This window comes from Alexandromys fortis, unplaced genomic scaffold (genome assembly GCF_014885135.2).
Source record: "Alexandromys fortis isolate MF-2015 unplaced genomic scaffold, M_Fortis_MF-2015_v1.1 scaffold_188, whole genome shotgun sequence".
In the NCBI taxonomy this organism is placed as follows: domain Eukaryota; kingdom Metazoa; phylum Chordata; class Mammalia; order Rodentia; family Cricetidae; genus Alexandromys; species Alexandromys fortis.
Genome location: NW_026068159.1, coordinates 403,069 through 427,232, shown reverse-complemented (window position 1 = coordinate 427,232; position 24,164 = coordinate 403,069). Strand labels below are relative to the sequence as shown.

Below are 24,164 nucleotides of genomic sequence, written 5' to 3'. Positions count from 1 at the left end.
TAAATTTCTAAACTATGACTGTAAGGGTGGGAGAGTTATCTCAGTGGCTCCAAGTACCTGCTGCTCTTGCAGAGGACCTGAGTTTAGTTCCCACTGCCCACATTGCTGTTCACAGCCATTATTACTCCAGTTTCAGGGTAGCTAGTATCCTTCTCTGACCTCCACAGCTACCAGGTATGCACATGTTGCACAGACATACATATCAAAAAACTCATGCAAATGAAATCTTAAAAGAAGAGATGGCTATAAGATTTACATTTTTATTTATACTCCAGTTGTGCTATTTCATTACCGGATGCTTGTCTAATCCAGTTTGGTTTTCATTGTGCCAAGATTAAGTCAGGAAGAAACTCGAACCAATCTCAAACCTTATAAATACTGAATATAACTTAAATACTGGGGCATATATAATATTTGTGGTAGTGCTTGGGGTCTAACCCTAGTACCACTAAATGTTTGTTATTTCTTCATCCTTTTATATATTAATGTTTGTTATTGGGAATTGGTAGTTAAGACTAAAATTTTATGCAAACTGCTAAGCTAGTTTGTTATTAGAGTAATATTAGAAGTTCAGTGTGGCTTTTGAGAACTAGTAATTATTATTCGTCATGGCAAATGTTTAGAAATTCTCCTATTTTCATATGAAGATAATTATCATACAGTTTCTCTTAGAAGGGCAACAGTGTGACTTAACTCATCTGGTTAGATATTGACGCTCTTCCCCCAAAAGAAATATGCATGCTTTTGTATGTCTAGGCTGAGTCAAAGGCGTGATACATTAAGAGTCTATTTTTAAACTTTTTCACTTTTATCTCCAGTCCAATTAACTTATAGCTAGATGCTATAATTTACATAGCATGACTTTAATTTACATTGTGTACACCTTAGGAGGCTTATATTAATTCTAAAGTCAAATTATTATTTACAGGTTGACATAGGCTTCCATTTAGCATTGATTGTCTTGCGACTTACTGGCCATTACATGTGTCATAGTTAATGCCAGAATTTACTTCAAGGTGGGAAATCTGCCTCTTTTTAATATATACATGTAAATTTGAAGAAAGTACTTTACTTAATTTAAGCTAAACTCTTTTTTTATGCTGAGTAGATGGCTGTGGTTATGGCAGAAATATTTATCATTCTTCCTCCCTAATTTTCTGTAGTTCCCATGTAGTTTTAGTACCTTATTAATTTTATATTATTACACCATTCCTTCTTTTTCTTCCCTCAACCCTTTCATATACCCCTCCTTCTCTTTCAAATTCATGGCCTCTTTTTTTCATTAATTGTTGTTAAATATTTTATATATATGTATATATACATACACACAGGTAAATTTTATATACAAACTGAAATTTTTAGTATATTTAAAACAGATTTTAGACTCTTTTTCATCATATAAAATATAATGAAAATATTTTCTTTAAGTCTGTTCTGAACAACTTTTCTTATATATATTTACAAAATGTTTTTTTTTTGGTGTGAGATTCTTTTTTTTTTTAATATAATTTTTTTATTGAAAAAAAAATTTCCGCCTCCTCCCCGCCTCCCATTTCCCTCCCCGTCTCCCTTCCCCCCCCTCCCTCTCTTCTCCCCCTCCCCCCACTCCACTCCCCATTCCTCTCCAGTCTGAGGGGCAGTCAGGGTTCCCTGCCCTGTGGAAAATCCAAAGTCCTCCTCGCTCCATCCTGGTCTAGGAAGGTGAACATCCAAACTGGCTAGGCTCCCACAAAGCCAGAACATGAAGAAGGATCAGAACCCAGTGCCATTGTCCTTGGCTTCTCAGCAGCCCTCATTGTCCGCCATATTCAGAGAGTCCGGTTTTATCCCATGCTTTTTCAGTCGCAGTCTAGCTGGCCTTGGTGAGCTCACAATAGATCAGCCCCACTGTCTCCATGGGTGGGTGCACCCCTCGTGGTCCTGACTTCTTTGCTCATATTTTCCCTCCTTCTGCTCCTCCTTGGGACATTGGGCGCTCAGTCCGGTGCTCCAGTGTGGGTCTCTGTCTCTATCTCCATCCATCTCCAGATGAAGGTTCTATGGTGATATGCAAGATAATCATCAGTATGGCTATAGGATAGGGTCATTTCAGGTTCTCTGTCCTCAGCTGCCCCAGGAACTAACTGGGGACATCGCCCTTGGCACCTGGAAGCCCCTCTAGCACCAAGTCTCTTGCCAACTCTAAGATGGCTCCCTTAATTAAGATATGTGCTTCCCTGCTCCCCTATCCAACCTTCCTTTATCCCAAACATCCCGTTTCCCAAGTTCCCCCCAACCTCCCCTTCTCACTTTTCTCTCTGTAAAGTATTTGGCTAAATGTATAGTGCAAAAAGAAAAGGAACAAAACATTTTGTACTTCAATGTATAGTGCAAAAAGAAAAGGAACAAAACATTTTGTACTTCAATGTATAGTGCAAAAAGAAAAGGAACAAAACATTTTGTACTTCTTAACAAAATGTTTTGTTCCTTTTCTTTTTGCACTATACATTTAGCCAAATACTTTACAGAAATATAACTTTATAGTTTAACAAAGCAAGTTGTAAAGAAGCATTAAATTGGAGAAAAGTATATACAAAACTTCTGGGTTTAATAACCAAATGAGGTTTAAAGATTTAGAGGAGGATTAAAAGGTTAAGAAGAAAAATGCAAAAGCAAGCTGGTTTTGGTGGGGCAGTCCTTTAATTGGGGCAATGGGGAGGCAGAGGCAGGAGGACTTTTGAATTCAAGGCCAGCTTGGTCTATATAGAGAGTTCTGGGACACCCAGGGCTACAGAGAGACCCTGTCTCAAAACAAAATTATAATATTTAGAGTTCCACTTATATTACATTTAAGTAACTGCAGAGAGTCTGATAGGTTGAGCAGAACTGGAGAAAGTGATTAGGTTTTTCTTGTTTGTTGGTTCTTCTGTTTTCTGTAACTCAGTATTACCTATGCAGTAATTGAATATGTGGCCATTACCTAGTAAGCCTATTATACTAACTGGTGTTATCTAATTTGTGCTGGAGATGAAAACTATGGGATGGATTTGGCATCATCTTTGAAAACTAGAATTTTAGTACGAGTGATAGTTTTTACAGACATAATTTGATCCATAGTAACATTAAATTGACAAAAGAATTATTCTGTAGTTTTTATGTATTTATTAGACCTTCCAGCTTTTATTCAAATTTCTTTTTATTCCTTTCCTAGCACCTTCAAATTTAGTGCATGTTAATTTGTCTTGTTATTAAAGCATTTCTCAAATAAAAAAAAAATAAAGCTTTACTCAGGCTTCCTACTCTCTTTTGCAGCTGTAGAGTTGATGCTGAAATTGATGTTTTCTTTGGTTGGTTGGTTGGCTTCCTACCATGCTTCGAATGGAACTTGGGGCTTTTTGCATGTTACATACTTTTTGTCCCACTGAACTATAGCGCCAGCTTACTGTTTCCAGTAAGAATGACCTTTTGTGTTGTTTTCTTTTTGTTTTGAATCTTTTTGAGAGAGACTCACTTTGTAGCTCAGAGGTTGTGATGATTCTTGTGTGTGTGTGTGTGTGTGTGTGTGTGTGTGTGTGTGTGCGTGTGCACCCACCAACGCCTACACACATACAAAGCATGGGGCATGTGTGGAGGAGGTCAGAGAATTAATCCCACCATATGGGTCCTTGGCATTGGATTCAGTGAGTCAGGCTTGGTGGCAAGTGCCTTTGCCTCCTGCAATGTCTCACCAGCCTTCCCAGGGCTTTTGACAGAGCTGTTTCCTAGTCTGTTACTGTTCGTTGTATTTATAGTCACTGTTGTGCTTAAGGTTGCAAATATGTACTCCATTCTAATTAAAATAAAAGTAAAATGAACATTAGCCAAATGACATTTTTATAAAAAAGAAAATAATTGGTTTGTCTTTCAATGTCTTTTAAGAAGATTAGGAGCATTCTATTTTTATATAATTTTAAAGCATTTAAAAACTAGAAAACTACAGAAGATTTTCATGGACAGTATATAGAACCTATTATCAGATTGTCAAGGGCAGATGAAATTTCCCAAGAGTTATCTGAGTCATGTGAAAAAATTCAGATATTGTCACCATTTTGTACACTTCTGATTTTATGTGATTTTTGGTGCTAGTTTGATAATATACTTTCTCACAGCTGATATAAAATTTACCTGGCTTTGCTTAAGTCCCATGATCACAATATTTATCATATTATCATATTTATCAAAATAATATGTATCAAAATGTAGTGAGTTCTTTCCTAGAGTTTTGTTTTAGGCTCAGAAAGTCTACTCAGGATAGGAGCTTTGTCAGTACTAACTTGTGCATTATATAGGGTAAGTCAATTAAGTTTTCTATTTAAAGTGCACTCAGTAAAGACAACCACGTGATGGCCTGTAATCTGACAAAATCAGATTTATCCTTTACAGAGTGAGGGAGTAAGCTCATGGAACCACAGAAGGTCTCTGCGGGTTGGGCACAGCTTTATAACATTTGGCTTGAACTAAAGAATTCATAGGAGGGATTAAAGGAAGCCAGATCAGTTCTAGATTGGTGGCTGTTTCTGAGACAAATTAGGGAAAGAAAATTATCTGGAAATCGTTATTATTAAACAAAGCTAGTTTAGGAGTTAGATACGTCTTTCTTGGAGTAAATAAAAATAGCAAATGAGTCTCGGCTTATCATTGGTAAGAAAACAGTATTAGTTTAGGAGTGAGCGGGAAATTCATTACTGGTATTTTAAAATTGCTGTGTAACCTTGGGTAAAGCAATGTTTCCTATTAACTTTGCAGCTGGCTTTATCTGTGTCTCTCCTCCCAAGTTTGATTAATTTTAGGGCTTGTCTTTTTCAGTCCTCACTGATTGACTCTTTCAGTCCTGGATAGTTTTGGACTATTTTAAAACAGTCTTATAAATCTTGTAAAGAATATGACCTGCCGATGGTGATTTGTTGTTAATGTGACTTGGGGACCCTTTGGAGGTGTTCTTAATCTGTTGAGTTAAATCTTTTGAGGAGAGGGCTAGAAACATTTTGTTGTTGATAATTCAAGCTTCCTCACTGGTGGAAAAAAGTTTTAACATTAACGTCTTTTAATATGATAAATGAATAAAGTAGTTAGTGGTGTAGCAGCCCTGAAGTTATCTTTGTGGAATATTCTTTGATATGGTTGAGTCTTGTTGATCTCTCTAGTAGAAGCCAGCTCTGCCGATTGTGTTAAGTGTCTGGCAGATGAAGGATGTGTATATATGTACACACATGTATATAGTACAGATTTTTTTATTAGCATTATGTATTTTTATGGTCACAGTAGTTGTATAGTCTGTATTGTTATTAAACAGGCACTGAAATCTGAAAACCTGGCTTCAGTACAGGCTTCGCCATTTATTCATTCTGGTGCTAGGTAGCATTCCGTATTTCCTGATTTCCTCATATAAAAAGGAAGAAAATACTTGCTTTCAGAACTATCAGGATTACTGCATACTCAAATTAGATGTGTTGGAGTTACATTTTGAACTTTTGAATATTATGCAAGTGTAATTTATAATTATATTAAATCATATTTCTCATTGCTGTGACCAAGTACCCTGAGAAAAAGTAACATAAGGGAAGAGGGTTTTAGTTTGCCTCCTGGATTTCAGGAGATACAGTCCTTCAGGGAGATAAAAGGCGTGGAAGCATGTGTCTGAGACTTCCCACATCCCCGTGAATCAAGAAGCAGAGAATGGACAAAGAGCAGAGAGGGATATAAAACTGCAGAACCCTGCCTACCACAGTGACCCCCTTCCTCCAGTGAGGCTCAGCATCCTAAAGGTTTCACAGTCTCTTCATCAGCCACTAGATGGGAATATTTCTCACTTATTTCACAACAGATTTGAATCATAGATTCTAATAATACTGTTGGAAGTGAAAGGTGAAAGGTGGATGAGTTCTGTCCTATTCCCTCCCATGCATGGTATCAGGGGCTATGTTGAGGTTAGTTTTGTGTAGACTCAGAGAAAATCGACTTTTATTCTTCTCTATGAAGCTACCCAGTTTCACCACCATCAATTATTAAAGATACTGTCCTTTAGCCAGTGTAAGATATTTACCTATTTCTTAAAATTAGATGGCTGTAAAGTCAGGCAGCTGTATGAGCATAGGATTCTAGCTGGATCCTGGTCTAGGCTACTGATCAGTATGTGTCTTGTTTGCATATCATGCTGCTGGATTGCTATAGCTATGTAGTCTAACTTGAAATCTGCGGTGGTGATCTGCCAGCAGGTTTTTTCATGATTCTTTTGACTGTGCTGGGTGTTTATATTTTTTTCTGAAATTTACAGTTATCATTTGAATTTTAATACAGAACTGTGTTGGAATTTTGATGGGAATTCCTTTGAATCTATAGGTTGCCTTTGTTAAGATGGGCATTTTCACAATACCAGTCTATGAACATAGGAAGTCTTTTCATCTTTGGATATCATCTTCAGTTTATTGTTTCAGTGACTTAATGTTCTTTGATTAGATTTATTCTAAGTTTTATTTATTTTTTTTATGTTTTGGTTTTTCGAGACAGGGTTTCTCTGTAGCTTTGGAGCCTGTCCTGGAACTAGCTCTTGGTAGCTCAGGCTGGCCTTGAACTCAGAGATCCGCCTGCCTCTACCTCCAGGACTGCTGGGATTAAAGGTATGCGCTACCACCACCCAGCTCTAACTTCTGGTTTTTGAGGCTATTGTGAATGGAGTATCTAGAGCCAAGGGATATTAATTTAGTAATCTGAGAGTTTAGTTGAAAACGGAAGAGATTGCCTACGGTAATGTCAGATGGCTTCCTTTGTACTTGCGTACTTGGAGTTGTTTAGGTTTGTGTAAGCACATTAAAGTTCTATATAGTTTTATCACCTGTGTGTTTCCCTCTACTATTGGTGGAGAATTTTCATATCCATAAGGGCTCATTATGTTGTCTTTTTATAACAGGCCCTCCTCTTCTGCCTAACCCTAACCCCGAACTGTTTCAATTGCTAATCTTATATAGCAGTCTCTGAGTGTCCTGGGAGATTGGTTCTAGGACCATCCTCCTCTAGTGCTCAAGGTCCTTGTATGACACAGATGTGTATGGTTCTAATTTAGTGATATAGAGCTTTATTGCTGTGTGTAAGGCCCTGAATTTAATTGCCAGCACTGCAAAAAGTAAAATAATATAAATAAACACAGTTTTTTAAACATTTCTTTTATATTTTGTTCCATATATTTAAAATTGCCTTTAGATTATTACTAATTCTTGCAACAATTCAAATGCTGTATAATTATTATTAGGGAATGGTGACAGGAAAACCATTTGTATGTATTTGATCCAGATGCAGTTTTATTTTTCTGACTGCTGTTAAACTCAGGGATTCTTACATGCTAGATAAGTATCTCCTGCCCAGGTTCCACTCCCAGTCCATTGTTTTCCTGTTTGTTTAGTGTGTGTGCACACTCATATGCCATGATGTACCCGTCGAGGTAAGAGGGTGACTTGGAGGAGTCAGTTCTTCTTCCACTCTGGGGGATCTAGGGATTGATTGTTGAAGTAGAGTCTCAGGGATTCTGTTGCTTTCCGGACTCCAGGTTAGCGGACATCTATACCACTGCTGGTTTTTCTAGTACTTCGAAAGGTGCCTGCCGGGTGGTGGTGGCACAGCCTTTAATTCCAGAACTCGGGAGGCAGAGGCAGGCGGATCTCTGTGAGTTCGAGACCAGCCTGGTCTACAAGAGCTAGTTCCAGGACAGGCTCCAAAACCACAGAGAAACCCTGTCTTGAAAAACCAAAAAAAAAAAAAAAAAAAAAAAAAAAAAAAAAATAAAAAAAAAAAAAAAAAAAAAAAAAAAAAAAAAAAAAAAAAAAAGACAATAAGACAATAAGAGAAATTACAAATTTTAGAGTGAAAGCATTTGGCGATTCCATTTTTAGTATTTCATGTTATTGCTTTGTGTATTCTAGACAGCTTTTCTTAATTAAGGGCTTTTCCTTCTATAATTCGTTCAGGATTTTATCTTGGAGGAATATTGAATTTAACGAAATACAAAATTATGACTAATAGACACAGAAATTAGTAATACAGGAGTCGCGGGCTGCTGTGCTCAGCTTATATTTTTTTGGTTTTTACTTATTGTTTCATTCTATTAGTCACTAAGTCTTTTTTAATTTTTTTTGGTTTGGTTTGGTTTATTTTATTTTACAAGACAGGGTTTTTCTCACTCTAGCCCTGGTTTTCCTGGAACTCACTCTGTAGGCAAGACTGGCTTTGAACTCAGAAATCTGACTGCCTCTGGAGTACTAAGATTAAAGGGATATCCTATGTCTCAGAAATATACTACTTAGCTGGGCAATAATGGCACATGCCATAATATAATATAATATAATATAATATAATATAATATAATATAATATAATATAATATAAATTACTTATATTTTAAATTGTACCTGTTTTGGAACTTGTTTTATACTTTCTCTATAACCTCCTTATTCTTAAAATCTTTAATATTTATTTATGTTATTTTGTGTGTATGCCTGTACACCTACCATATACCACATACTAGAGTAGTCAGAAGAGGGTGTTTAGAGTCCCTGGAACTGGAATCGTGGGTGCTGGGAATCAAACCTGGCTCATGTGAAAAAAGAGTCAGTGTTCTTAACTGCTGAGCCATCTTTTCAGCCCCCGCCAACTCCATATTTTAAAATAGCCTGCCTTCAAGCATAATAAGTTTTCACTATTTTTGATCTATCTTAATATTGATAACTTTTATTTTTAATTTTTTTGAACATACTATTTTAGGTAACTAATTTGTATTTGATTTTCTTTTGTTGGTTCTCTCTCATTAAGTTTCTCTGATTATTGATCCATTTTAGTTTTTGTTTCTTCTAAAGATTTATTTATTTTTATGTGTGTCTGTGCACCATGTACAGATCTGGTGCCTGAAAGTTGGTGTTTTGAATAATGAATGTTCACTCAAACATCTTACAGGCATTCCTATATTCCACACACGTTCAATTGCTTGCTTCCTTTGCACAGTGGGAGTCCAGTTTCTTCTGGTTAATTTGAAAAGCCAATCAGTTACTCTCTTTTGCCTGTTTGCATCTGGGAAGTGTGATCACAAAGTTTCTGTGTAGCAGTCTTGACTTGAAGTCCCAAGGAATCATTGTTTCCTAGTGGAAGCATTTTTCCCTTTCAAACAGAGTTTTTGAGCGATTGTTTATAAGAATAGGAGACAAAAACTTGATAGTGGACCAGTAAGATGTAGATGGTACAACTCCTATTTTTATTTTTTGATTCAGCCAGCCCTGTGCTTTCAAAGCTGGTGTTCCAGTCAAGCAGACATCCAGTTAGCCATTACTGCTACTGATCTGAATGTCTTATTTTATGTTTATTTGTCGTATGCATGTTATTTTAGATTTACCCCAAAGAGATTGAAAGTATTGAAAAAAGTCCATCTCTACTGCTCTTGTATAGACTCTTTTGTTATTATTCTCCCCTAAGCATTACAGAGGTTATGCTATTTTATATAAGGAACTTGAACACTCACAGATTTGGTGTCTACAGTCGTTCCTGGAACAGCCCCCCCCCCACCATTTGAAATATGAGTAAGCTTTACTGTATATGTATGCGTAGTATTAATTTGTTCTTTTCATCCTACTGCATCTGGAGTTTTGGCAAGCTGAGCCTCCATGGAGGCAAAGGGAAGAGGAAAGGGGCCATTCCCTACACTATGTGAGAATCAGTGTTAATTGTCAAATTCAGAAAATTGAGAGCCATGGAGGCAAAGGGAAAAAGAAAGGGGCCATTCAAAGGGGCCATTCCCTACACAATGTGATAATCAGTGTTAATTGTCAAATTCAGGAAATTGAGATCCACCTGGGAGATGGGCCCCAGGCATATTTGTAGAGGATTATATTGGCTACAGTAATTAAGGTAGAAGTTTTGTGTTAATTGCTGGTGGTAGCATTCCTTGGATGGGGATCCTGGCTTGCATTCTTTCTTTGTTCTCTGCTTCTCTCTTCTTCCTCGATGATGGTCTGTATGGTTGAACTGTGAGCTGAAATACGCCCTTTGGGTTCCTCCACCTTAAGCTGCTTTTGTCTGAGTATTTTGTCCCAGCTACAGAGAAGGAGCTAAAATGCACTATGCATGCCTCTTGTGCTAGATTGTCTACAAACTCTCTCAGTCCATAGATTGGTAGTACAATGCCTATTGTTTCATTTCTTAGGTGCAGAAGACTTAATTGTTTTTCACTTTGTTGTGCTTTTTACTTCATATTTCTACCAAAAGAGTTGAATTGGTAATGCCAGAACCGTTTCTGACAACAATACATCTACTTGCTAGGGTCTGTGAGTTTGCTACTTTACTGTGTGTGGCCACTGTAAATTTTTCACCCATACATACCCATTCCGATCATTTCTCTCTTCTTATTAAATAAAACTTTGATAGTCAGAAATATGGGCAGAAGTTTACTACTTTTGATCCACCAGTGTCTTTTTATTTGTTATGGGGTGATGTTATAGTCCAACATAAAGTAACGGGAGACATTTATAGTATAGGAGAAGGGCCATTTAGCCCATGTTCATGGCCTATTCATTGTCACTTGGCATAATGGATTTTGGAAAACCTGCTATGCTAACCTGAATTTTGCTTTTTGCTACATTTAAAATGAGAACTTGAACTGAAAATTAATCTGTGAAGTCCTTTCATACTATAGGAGACTTCTGTAATCTGTATTACTTCACACAGAAAGTCAAAACATGCCTTCTTTTAAACTACTGCCTTGGGTCTCAGAAATTGTGATAAGCGCCTTAGAATCTACACTAATGTTGGTTTGCACTTTCTTACAGTGTGAGTCAGTTGTATTTTTAGTTTTCATTTCCTATCTCTAGCCTTAAAGGTCACAAATTCAAGTTACATTTAAATACAGATATTAATGAAAATTTCATAAGGCCATAATAAGTGAGAAAAAATACTGAACTTCTAATTGTACCTGTAGGCAAATATTTCTTCATGTGGTTGAATCATATTGAGTCTGTGCTTACTGTAAAAATGACCTTTTTAGTTTGCTTTAAATTTAATTGCCCAGAAAAAGAACTAGTTTTCAGTAGATTAATAAATAGCATAAAAAGATATATTTAAGACTTATAATTCCAATTTGTATTAATGTATAAAATATGCTAGTCAAGTGTGACACATACACTGTAATCCCTGTACTCAAGAGGCTTAGACAGTAGGATTGCTGAAAGTTCAAGTTCAATCTGAGATATGACATGAAACCCCTCAAAAGCCAAGCAAGCAAAAAAAGTAAAATTTTGTGTAGAGTGACTGACATTTTATAGTTGACTACTGCTTTTCAGGTTTAAACATTGTGGCCTTTTTACCTGTCCTATAATTTTCAGTGTGTTTCAGCATAGGCCTCCTGACACTTGGGGAATAGTGTTCTAGCTTTCATATGTGAGGATAATAGGTGAGAAAGAAAATAGGAGGCATTTGTGGCAGATAGAAAGCATTTTCAGTGATCCTATTTCTTCTTGCTTACTGACCTAGGTGTTTTGATGTGATTGACTGATTTAGGAAGACAGACTGGTCTTAAACTGCTTGTGTACTACTAAGGTACTCTGAGTGGAACAACCTTACAATAAGACTTTAAATTTGATTTGTTGTCATGCTTCCTTATTACCCGTTCATACCTGACAGTATACTATTAAGCATTAGCATTTAACTCACAATAATAAATTGGCAATACTACCCCACAATGTAAAAACATTCTGAAATAGATAAATTTCTTGTTCTCTAACATTATAATCTTAACAGGCTTTCGGTAATTTTGTTTATAAAATAACGGGATTGATTGCTAACATATTCTAAAGCAAGAAAGTAAACTAAGAAAAGAATCATGTTCTCTGTTTTCTTAACAAGATAGGGTCGCATACCCCAGGCTGGCCTTGAACTCACGTAACAGAGGATGACCTTGTCCTCTGACCCACTGCTTCTACCTCCTGAATGCTAAGATTACAGACATGTGTTATAATGTCTGGTTTTATTTAATATTAGAAATTGAACCCAGAGCTTCATTCATGCTAGGCAAGTACTCTACCAACCGAGCTATATCTCCAACCCAAGAATCTCATAGTTTTGTTTGCTTTTTCAAGATAGGGTTTCTCTGTGTAGCTTTGGAGCCTATCCTGGTGCTAGCTCTGTAGCCCAGGCTGGCCTTGAACTCACAGAGATCCTGTCCAAATCTCATATTCTTGTAATAATTCAGTGTGCCATAGGGTAACATAAGTCTGTTGTGATCCTAGATACTTGGAGACTGAGGTAAGTGATTTTCAGGGTCTACTGGGGCACAGAGGGAGTTCAAAGCACTGTATTGAAATCTTGTCCCAAAAATCAAATATGAAAAATGACAGTTGGTGATATAGCTCACGGGGTAGGTAGGCCTATAACAAATGAGGCCCTAGTTTCATCCTTAATACCCCACCCTTCATACACACAAGATGTCTAAATGAAGTCACTCAAGTCTAAACTGTATTAACTTGGATTATACTATATCAAATAATAGCTTTGAAAGAAAAGGAAATTAGCTGCTAGGAGTTCACTCAGTTGATGGAATGTTTGCTTGAGTCCTAAAGGACCCTTCCCATGGTGGTGCTTGACTACAATCTCAGCACTTGATGAAAGAAGCAGTAGGGTTAGCATTTCGAGACAGACTTGGTTATAAAGCAAGTTCCCAGCTAGTCTGGGCTATGAGACACTGCCCTACCTACCACACTCAAAGACAGAATGTAAGGACTAGGGCTAAGAATAGGTCTTAGTTGGACAGGTGCTTGCCTAGTGTGAGTAAGGTCCTGGGTTTGATCCTCAGCCACATAAAGAGGGATTTAAGCATATGCAATGGTCTGCTATAGTCTGTATGTGCATTGTTATACATTTCAAATTATGACAGTTTTCTGTCTTTAAAAATTATTTAGTATTTTTAATTTCTGAGATAAATCAACAGTACTTAATTTTTTAATTCATTAGATTTTTTAAAAATACCAATCCAAGTTCCCACTCCCTCCCCTCCAACCATTCCCTCTACACACCTACACACCCCACCTCCATCTAATCCTCAGAGAGGGTAAGGCACATTGCTTAGTGGAAGGCCCTCTACTATATCTAGGCTGAGTAAGGTATCCATCCAAAGAGAATAGGTTCCCAAAAAGCCAGTGCATACAGTAGGGATAAATCCTGGTGCCACTGCCAGTGGCCCCTTAGTCTGCCCCAGCCATACAACTATCAACCACATTCAGAGGGACTAGTTTGGTCCTATGCTTGTTCCTTCCCAGTCCACCATGATCAACAGTACTTAAAACCTATAGATTATTTATCAGGAAATAGATTAATATGTCTAAATATAAGAAAAAGATAAAAGCATTATTATTTTCTCAGTCAACAGGAAATGATGCATGACTAGCTGTTTTAAAAGGCCCAAATGAATCAAAGCTTATTTTACTAAAGTTATTTTCAATGAGATAATCTTTATAAAGCCAAATTAGACAGGACAAATGGAAATGAGCCATGGGCAAGCTTGCAAAGGGAAGGAAAAATTTCAGAAAGTATATAGTGGTGACTTTAAATTTTACTCTGATGTGGGATTCTCCTGTATGCTGTGAATATCTTTTATTACTGTTGGCTAATAAAGAGGCTGCTTTGTTCTATAGCAGGGCAGAATATAGCCAGGCTGGAAGAGATATATAGAGTAGGCAGAATCAAGGAGATGCCAGTCAGAACCTTATAGTTAGGCCACAACCTCGTGGTGATACACAGAATAATATAAATAGGTTAATTTAAGATGTAAAAATTAGTTAGAAATATGCTTGAGCTATTGGCCAAACAGTGTTGTAATTAATATAGTTTCTGTGTTATTATCATGTTTGGGCAGTCATTAAATGAATGGGCTGTCTCTGACAACATTATTCCAGACAAAATTTTAAACAAATCTATCTAACATGTAATTGGTTTGTATTTTTAGAAACAAAACGGGATTATTAGAAATTTTCATATTATACTTACTAAAAAAGAATCAACACTAGTTTTATTTCCCTTTTTGCTATTAGGTTATGTGGTATTTATTCTTATTTCTCTTGGCATCTATTCATTGCATATAGTACATGGTTTCATAAAGACATTTTCATATAAATATATACTTGAGTATTTCCCATGCCCACCCCCAGTTCCTGTTATATAAAATTCTTTAGATTTCACACATAAATGTGATCATGCGTTATTGTTTTGTGTACCAGTGTCCTTCAGCTCCACTCATACATGACATTTCATTGTGTATACATACATTTTCCTTGTCTATTCATCTGCTGATGCCTAGGCATCTTCCAGAACTTGGCTCGTGTGAGTGATGCTGAAGTTAACATGGCAGTCCCGAGATTTCTTACATGCATCATTTCTTTCAGGTTAATTACTAGAAAAGATTGTTGGATTATATGTCACTTCATTTCGTTTTTGCAGAGCCTCTGTGCTATTCTGGAAAGTGATTATAATTTACATACTCACTCTTAGCATGTGCTCTTAACACTTATTTATCCCGTGTGTGTTTTCATGAGGTGTATCAGTCAAGTGATAATATTCTGGAATGAGTGCTTTCTTTTTAATGTGTGGATTTTGGGAGTTGAGTTCAGGACCTCAAGCTTGGCAGTGAGCACCTTTAACTACAGCCCTGAACTTGTTTTCTCATTGCTACTTTTTTACGTCTTCATTTGAGAAATGTCTTTTCAGGTTCATTGCCCATTTTTAGAGTTTTGTTGCTAAGTTCTTTGAATTCCTTGTAATCCTGTGTAATTTGAATACTAGCATTTTATCAGACATATGATTTGAACATTCTCTTAATCTGTGAGTGATGTCTTCATTCTTTTGTTTTCTGTGCTACAGACGTTTTTAGTTTGAAATCTCATTTGTTCTTGATTTTTGTTATATGTCTGGAGTGTTGTGCAAAGTACTTTTTAGCAGCTTTATAGTTTGGGGGCTTACATATAAGTCTTTGATCCATGTTGAGTTGATTTTTGTATGCCTTTTACATGTGAATATCCTGTTTTTTCAATAACATTTAATGATGTTTTTGTCCTTTCCCTGTTTATGTTTTGAATAATTATTGTGTGTAAATTTATTATTATTGGGCATTCTATTCTTTTGCATTGATCATTATATTCTTTGTCTGCTAGTCCCATGTTTTGTTTATGGTAGCTTTATAATGTATTTTATAATCAGATAATATGATGCTTTATGCTTTGTTCTTTCTGATCTAAAGTCCTTTGACTGCTCAGAAATTTTGTAGTTCCATTTGTATTTAGGATTATTTTCTACTTAAATGAAAAATATCATTGGAATATTGATAGTGATTGACTTGACTCTATAAACAACTTTGGATTTTATGGTCATTTTTGTCATCAAGTGGATGACTGCATAAACAGGATTCAACTTTATACTGCATACAGATGAATCACTATACCTCTAATGAGATATGTAGCCAAAAAATATATTATGTTCATATATATATGGAAGTCTAAATAGAAATAGGAGTAACTGCATATGTTCAACAAAACAGAATTTAAATTGCAAGTTCCAAGAAGAGAAAAAGGAATGAAGTCCCGCTAAAAATATTGTATAAAATATTCAGTGTATATATGTAAAGTGTATCCAAAACAAATTATTTTTTTTGTTAAGCTTATGTCTCATCCCCAGGATATCTCATAATTTATATGCAAGTAATTCAACCCCCAAATCTGCGATTGTAAACATTTATTTTTCTAAGCATTTTTGTATAAGGAATATTCCATCTGTTCATGGAGGAATCATACCAACCTTGCCATATGCTACAAATGAGGTCCAGAGAACAGATTATGGCAATAGATGTGGATATACAACAACTTATTACACCTCAGTGAACTGCAAAACTAAGACTAACGTAACCCTAAATTTGTTAGAAGAAAGGAAATAATGAAGACTAGAAATACACAAATAATGACTACAAAAACAATCAAAAAGATTAAGTTAGTAGTCGTGGCTCATGCCAGTAAGTTTTCTATTCCTTGATGATTCATCCATGTATAGTGTATAAAATCATGCAGTTTTGGCAGTCTGCCCTCCCAAGTCCCTCTCCTATTTTCATACTTTGCGCTGCGTTTTGACTTCTGTTTTCTTTGTCATGTGCTGAGGCTAATTAGGGTTACTTGCATGAGCATGAAAAATGTGTTATGCCTAGACTACTGAAGAAAATAACTGCCCTCCCCTTGTAACCTTTAACTGCCATAGCTCCTCAGGGAGGGCTGGGATCTCATGAGTCCCTCTCCATCTGTGGTAGAATGTTCGTGGGCCGAGTCCTAGGCAAGTTAAAAGTTAATGTCTGAAAAGTTGGCCAAAGCCTTAGTTGGACTAATTTTAAAAAGGGAAATATTCAAAGCGGAGATGAGAGTAATTAAAACTTGTAACATAGAAGTACAAAATTCATAAGATACATCAACAAATTGGATGGTCTACACTCCACCAAACAACTATGTAGCAAAAAATTAGATAAGCCTAAAAGAAACAAAAATTTCTCAAAACATACAACCTATAAAAAAAATCTATCAAGAGTCTGCTTTGTGGTGGTGCATGCCTTTAATGCCAGCACTCAAGGGGCAGTGGCAGATGAATCACTAAGTTTGAGGCCATCCTGGTCTACAGAGCAAGTTCCAGGACAGCCAGGGGCTACACAGCAAAACCCTGCTTTGAAAAAAACAACAAAATTAATCATGAAGGAACAGCACATCTAAGCAAAATTATACCAAGAGACTTAATTAATATATAAAAACCTCTTAATAACTACATTGCTGAGTTCTAGCAGACTGTTAGAGAGGGACTAATTTAATTTCTTGTCGAACCTCTGAAAATTGAAGGGGGGTAATGCTTCCAATCACCTTATTAGTCCACCATTATCTTGATAATAATATCAAAGCCATTGTCAGTATCCCTGATGGGGATACTGACACAAAAATGTTAGTAGCTACTAATTAAGCATGCTGAAATATCATAAAACATTATCAAGTCTAATTTATTTCCATGATTCAAGAATGTATCATTACAGGCTATTTAATGACCATACAGCAATTGATAAAATGAAGGAGAAAATATTGGACACTTTCTTTTCTAAGAATACAGAAAAGCATTTGACAAAATTTACCATCCATTGGTGATAAGATTACTAATAAGTATGAAAAATACATACCCCAGTGTAGTAAAGCCGTATATACTTCACGCCCACAGCTAACATACTCTTCAGTGATGAGTGTGGTTTTTCATCTAGGATCAGGAACTAGCCAAGGATGCCTTTCCTATCTACTGGGTTAATACTGGATATTCTTGCCAAATCAATTGGAAAAAGAAAAAAGGATATAACACATCTGATTATGAAAGAAAAATGACATATTTGTTGTTGACATAATGTTATACAGAGAAACCCCAAAAGACTGCACCGAAAAGCATTTGAAACTGATTGTAATTTCAGTCAAGTTTTAAGGCTAAAAAAGCACCACATGAAAATCTGTGGTGTTTCTGTGCCCTAATGATGAACTAGTTGAAAGAGAAATTGTGAAAACAGTCCCATTTACAGTATTAATAGAATATATATACATAAACTTAACTAAGAAAATGAGAGTTCTCTATGATTAAAAACTGTACCACTTGCCAGGCGGTGGTGGTGCAAGCCTGTAAGCCCTGCACTCTGGGACAGAGGCAGGCGAATCTCTGTGAGTTTGAGACGAGCTTGATCTACAGAACAAGCTCCAGGACAGGCTCCAAAATGGAGAAACCCTGTTTCACCCCCCCAAAAAAAAACAACAACAACAGAACAAGCTCCAGGACAGGCTTCAAAACGGAGAAACCCTGTCCCCCCAAAAAAACAATAACAACAAACCACCCCAAAACAAAAACATCAAAAACAAAGCTGCGACACTGATGCTCTAACCAAAGACCGAATAAATAGATGGAAAGATACCTGTGCTCATTGCATAGAATTTTTTTCTAGCTCTACATGTTCCTCAAAGTATTTTTATTTTTATTTTTTATTTCTTCCCACTCTTAGTGATTTGTTACTTGTTTTTATCTTGCAAGAAGGGATTTTTCAATGATGGATTTTTCTCCCACCCCCAAATCGTATGAAGAACTGTTGGGAGCTATTTTTGTTGCCATGCTCGGTGTTGGTAATGCTGTTATTTTAATTTTTTTAATAGATTTTATTGAGCTATATATTTTTCTCTGCTCCGCTCCCTACCTCTTCCCTCCCTTTCAACCCTCTGCCATGGTCCCCATGTTCCCAATTTACTTAGGAGATCTTGTCTTTTTCTACTTCCCATGTAGATTAGATCCATGTATGTCTCTCTTAGGGTCCTCATTGTTGTCTAGGAAGAACTGAACTCTTGCCTTAAGTTTGCTGTGCTTAAAGATAGAATTGTTCCTATTTGTACCACACAGTTTTTACAGGGTGCTAAGATGCCCTTTTGCCTCAGGGTGACTTTGAATATATCAGAGAATCTATGTCATTATTAAAATACATGTGACTCTAAAGGGGTTCGCAGGTGTCCATGGAGATGTCCCCAGCTAGTTCCTTGGGCAGCTGAGGAGAGGGAACCTGAAATGGCCCGATTCTATAGCCATACGGATGAATATCTTGCATATTACCATAGAACCTTCATCTGGTGATGGATGGAGATAGAGACAGAGACCCACACTGGAGCACTGGACTGAGCTCCCAAGGTTCCAGTGAGGAGCAGAAGGAGGGAGAACACGAGCAAGGAAGTCAGGACTGCGAGGGGTGCACCCACCCACTGAGACAGTGGGGCTGATCTATTGGGAGCTCACCAAGGCCAGCTGGACTGGGACTGAAAAAGCATGGGATCAAACCGGACTCTCTAAAACAGACAATGAGGGCTGATGAGAAAGCAAGGACAATGGCACTGGGTTTTGATCCTACTGCATGTACTGGCTTTGTGGGAGCCTAGCCTGTTTGGATGTTCACCTTCCTAGACCTGGATGGAGGGGGGAGGACCTTGGACTTCCCACAGGGTAGGGAACCCTGACTGCTCTTTAAACTGGAGAGGGAGGGGGAGGGAAGTGGGTGGAGGGGAGGAAAATGGGAGGCGTAAATTTTTAATAAAAAAATAAAAAAATAAAAAATAAAATAAATAAAATACATGTGGGTTACTTAATATTTTCAGTGTGTAAGACAAAATTGGAAAGATTTCACAAGAAAAATAAGTTGTAAATCCTTACATTAAAAGCAAGATCTCTGTTTTAGAAGTGAGCAGAATCTAGGTGGTATTTGTTGAATTGTTCAGGTTATGTTAGAATCTTGGAAATCTTTTAAATTACACATATTTTATTATTATTTTGTGTGTGTATATGTGTATGAGAGAGATAAAGCCTCAAAGATTTATTGATAATAAACTAGTAGAAGAAACTCTATAGTTATAATCCAAAAGGTGAGAATTGATGGACCATCCTAAAAGAGATTTTCTTTTCTTTATATCGTATTTATTTATTTCTTCATTTATCCATTTATATATTGTGTAGTATCATAGAAAGAAAAAGATAAGGAGCTTGATAAGCTACAGAAAGTCAAGTAGAGTATCAGACTCCCGAGGCCTACCAGAGCAGTATTGTTAATACTATTGAGTTTAGGAAATGATGAAATACATAACGGGAATTTAGATATCATTGTAGAATTGGTATGGCAGGTGGGCCCTATTTTGTCTTATTTTAATAACAATTTTATAGAATAAGTTTTATGTTTAGATTTTAAGATGCATTCCCCTATTTCATTTTATTTGCAGTGAATATCACCTCAGCCAGGCAATTAACCGGATGTAGTCGCTTCAGCCATGTTTTTCCCTCATCTGCTTACCAGCATATTAAGATGCATAAGAGAATCCTGGGGCACTTATCCTCTGTCTACTGTGTAGCATTTGATCGAAGCGGGAGGCGAATCTTTACAGTGAGTTAAAAATTTATGATATGTAACATTATGTACTTACAACTGAAGCAAGACTCCATGCCATATATTGTATTGTACTGTATAAGTAATTCTATTTAGACTTACTAATGTAAGAAAAGTTGTGTTGAAATTGTAAATAATTTCTTATTTTATATAAATGAAGGGTGAGCTATGATACCCACTATCTTTTAGGGAAATATATTTAAAAAAATTAAAATTGTCTTCAGAAGTCTATATAAATTCAAGATAGTTAATTTTTGTGAAACAGGTAAGCTGTTTAATTCCATTTAACAGGCATTTATTAAAAGGCCTTTTCCATGTGTAATTGGTGCAAGTTTGGTTTTAATAATTATATCATCTCCAAGATTAAATAGTTGAACTATAATGAGGATTAAACTTACATTATATATATTTCTTTGATTTTAGTGTTGCTTTTTTTTTTTTTTTGGTTTTTCGAGACAGGGTTTCTCTGTGGTTTTGGAGCCTGTCCTGGCACTAGCTCTTGTAGACCAGGCTGGTCTCGAACTCACAGAGATCTGCCTGCCTCTGCCTCCCGAGTGCTGGGATTAAAGGTGTGCGCCACCACCGCCCGGCCAAGTGTTGCTTATTTTTAAAAACTTAACTTTAAGTTTTACTAAGTCATGTTCTTTGCTTTTGAGTAAAAATTGTAACATAATAATATGTCTAAAAATATTGATCTAATTACTTCATTACTGTTAACATAGAGCTGAGAGAAGTAGCAGAATTTCAGATTTCTATTTATATCCTACAGCAAAGGAAATGCTTTATATTTTGAGAAATTATAACTCCGTATATTGTATGACAGACTCTCCTGCTGATGACTTATGTCTAACTATGATGATATAATAATGGTGCATGTCATTTTTTAATAAATAGGTAATTACTTCCTGTATTAGAATGGAATTCATTTTACTATATTTAAAACTCATTTGGAATTTTTAAAGGGAAGTGCATCATAAAGATTTTTACTAGGGACTATTAATGCCCTTGGCTTTCCAGAGAAACCAATATAGATTATGAACATAAATTTTGAAATATTTGCAGAAAAAAATTATTAAGCCAATTAAGCCAAAGACTTCTAGGCAAATAGAAAGAAGCAATGGCAGAAATGCTTAATAACTAATCACTTAAGTATATGCTTAAAATATTTAAAATGCTTTCAGGGTTATTAGTTTTGAAGAATTTGTCACAGATGCCACTGTTAGTTTGAACAATACTTAGTTCTATCATTTAAGCAATGTTTATATTTGCTACTGGGTCCACATATTTTTCCTTAGTAAAATGTTTGCTTTGTAATGTTGCTTTCCTTCTGGCTCTTAATGAGAAGTTTCTGTTTCATTTTAAATCTTCTGTCTTTTGTGTTACTGTAGGGTTCAGATGACTGTTTGGTGAAAATCTGGGCTACAGATGATGGACGCCTCCTTGCTACACTGCGAGGGCACTCTGCTGAAATCTCTGACATGGCCGTCAACTACGAAAATACTCTCATTGCTGCAGGCAGCTGTGATAAAGTTGTGAGAGTATGGTGTCTTCGAACTTGCGCACCAGTTGCTGTCCTTCAGGGACATTCAGCTTCTATTACTTCCATACAGGTGAGAACAATGATATGATCTCTGACATATTCATAAATCCGGGGATTTTTTCATTTGTATTATGAATATGTTATATATTACATGATATATATTATGTGGATAATAGCCGAAAGAAGGACAACAGAAAAATGCTTACAGAGCTTTGCTTCTCATCTGCAGAGAAATATTTTTATTTTCCTTTTTATATAAACCTGTGTCTTTAGAAATAAATTTAAAAAAAGCAAAATGGAGCCGGTTCTTCCAATTCAGCATGAGACAACATGTTTATTATCTTATGTGTATACGTGAAGAGGGGATTACACTTGTAAATGCTAGCTTGTCCACTAGTGATTACCTGTCAATCAGGGTCTAAGCAGGTTCTAACACGAGTATTGTCATACTCTGTTAATATTTAATTCAAGATCTATGCCAGATTTAATATGTATAGTTTTTATACTATAAAGTTTTAATATCATGAAGAAACCTTTTTATTTTTAGTTCCAGTGGTTTTTTTTTGCTTCCATGTGTTACTTGATATAAAATATGTTATTCATACAATACTTTGACCAGATGTTGGTAGTGTGAGTGAGTCCTTGATATCTTAAAAGCTGGTGTGCTTAACAACACTAAGCTAAAGTTTTATCATTCTGTTTTTGTCGAGAGAAACCAAAGAATTTAAACTTTTACATGTAGATAATAGTTTTGTACGAGGCCTTTACTTACATTTCTTGTGTGCTTTTAAAGTAACATGTCACTTACTTATAGGGACCTAGCAGAAAGTGCACTTCTGTATTCTGATTAATTGAGATTATTATGTGGATTGTTTTAAGATCATGGAGGTGTGCGCGCACACACACACATGTATCCTTGGACTTTGAAATTTCTCACACCTACCCTTAATGATATATTTGCCATTGACTGAACTGATAACTCAGATATCCTCCTCTTGGCCCCATCTCATAGCTATGGCTTTACCTTTCAACTGTGTTCTTAGCATCATTGCATGAACGTCTCAAACTCAAAATTGAATTCTTTTTCCTCCCTAAAATTTAATCCCACTGTAGCTTCTTCCCTCATCTGTGTAAGTAAATTTTTGCCAAAAATAAAATACCTGAAGCATTTTTTGCAAAGTAAGGAGGGTTTATTTAGCTCACGGTATCAGATATCAAATTGCAATGACTAAATACAAGCTCTGTGGCTACCTCTCGTCTCTATGAATTCACATTCTAAATAATAAAGGCAGAAGTATGCTTGGAATAAAAACAATGAATCATGGTGGAGGCATGTGTGCATAAAAGCTTAAATCACTCTGCAGGAAGTCCCATAAACACATTGGAGGTAGATATGATCCCTTGAAGGCATACCCTCAATAATCTCTGGATTTCCCCTGATGTCCTTACTCAGAAAGGTCCCATCATCTTTAATAACCTACTTTGTAGACCAACCCTTTCATATGTGGACCTTTGTGGTGACGTACAACATCCTTATAGTATCATCCAAACATGGTGATTTCATGATCTTAATTAATGTTTATCTTCTTGTTCCCTTTATTGAATCTGTCACCCAATCATTTTGTTTTGCTCTTCAAAATATACTCAGAGTCTGGAACATTCTCATGAATTACATCTGAATATGCAGCTTAAAGCCACTAACATCTCTGGCCCTAGATTATTGAAACAGGCTTCTCATCGATCTTGCTCTGAAGTCTCCCTTTTCCTAGTTTACCTGGTAACTAGATGATTGTAAACTAGAGTATGTCACGTCACTAGTACTCAGGAGCTGGCTAGCTTCTGTTCTGCAGGTGAGAGGCAGCAGGACTCTATAAGCTCTGGGCTTATGCAGTCTCAGCCTCTAGGCTTCCCTTGCCCTCATCTACTGTTACCTGCTTTTCATTTTCACTCTGTTTTAGATGCCGGTAAATTCGTCTCTTCTCCTTGTATTCCCTTCTTTCTGTTTCCTCCTCCTCTTCATTCTTCTTCTTTTCCTCTTCTTATTCCTTACTCTTCCTTCTATCTCAGCCTCCTACGTACTTATGCCAGGCTAAAATTCCTGATTTTTTTCCTACTATTTTGTATCTCTGGAGCAGTCTTCCTTAAACACTCACATAATTTGTCCCTTCACTTTGGAAGTACTCTATGCAGATCTTCTCAAGAAGACCATGTCTGACTTTACCATTTTATTAGTCTATAACAGTCTGTGTCTTCTTGCTGTATATTTTATTTAATTCATTTGTTTAGAATTTCACGCAGGAATACTGTATTTATATCATTTTCACCCTTCCCTCCAACCCCTGCTTGTGCCACCCTCTCAAATTTGTGACCTCTTCTTAATTATTCTCTCTCTCTGTGTCTGTCTCTGTCTTTCTCTGTGTGTGTGTGAAACCTGCTGAATATTCTTAGTGTTGCTTATATATGTATGTATTTAAGCCTACCCACTTGGGTTTGGCTAAAGTAAGAGGATGCTTATCCCTAGAGAAAACTGATTCTCCCCATCTCAATAGCACTTCATCTAGGGGTGAAGACTTGTGAAATTTTTTTTTCCATTCACATTGGCATGCCATTTTGTCTACAGCAAAAATTT

General features: G+C 36.3%; 1 protein-coding gene across 1 annotated transcript in view; it reads left to right on the top strand.

Moving 5' to 3' along the window:
- Positions 1 to 24,164, top strand: part of Brwd3 (bromodomain and WD repeat domain containing 3) — a 106,358-nt gene that overhangs the window by 20,114 nt on the left and 62,080 nt on the right. Inside the window, exons 7-8 of the mRNA XM_050127555.1 lie at positions 19,832 to 19,992; positions 21,384 to 21,605. Of these exons, the coding sequence (XP_049983512.1) occupies positions 19,832 to 19,992; positions 21,384 to 21,605 (383 nt within the window). The remainder of the gene's footprint in view (positions 1 to 19,831; positions 19,993 to 21,383; positions 21,606 to 24,164) is intronic.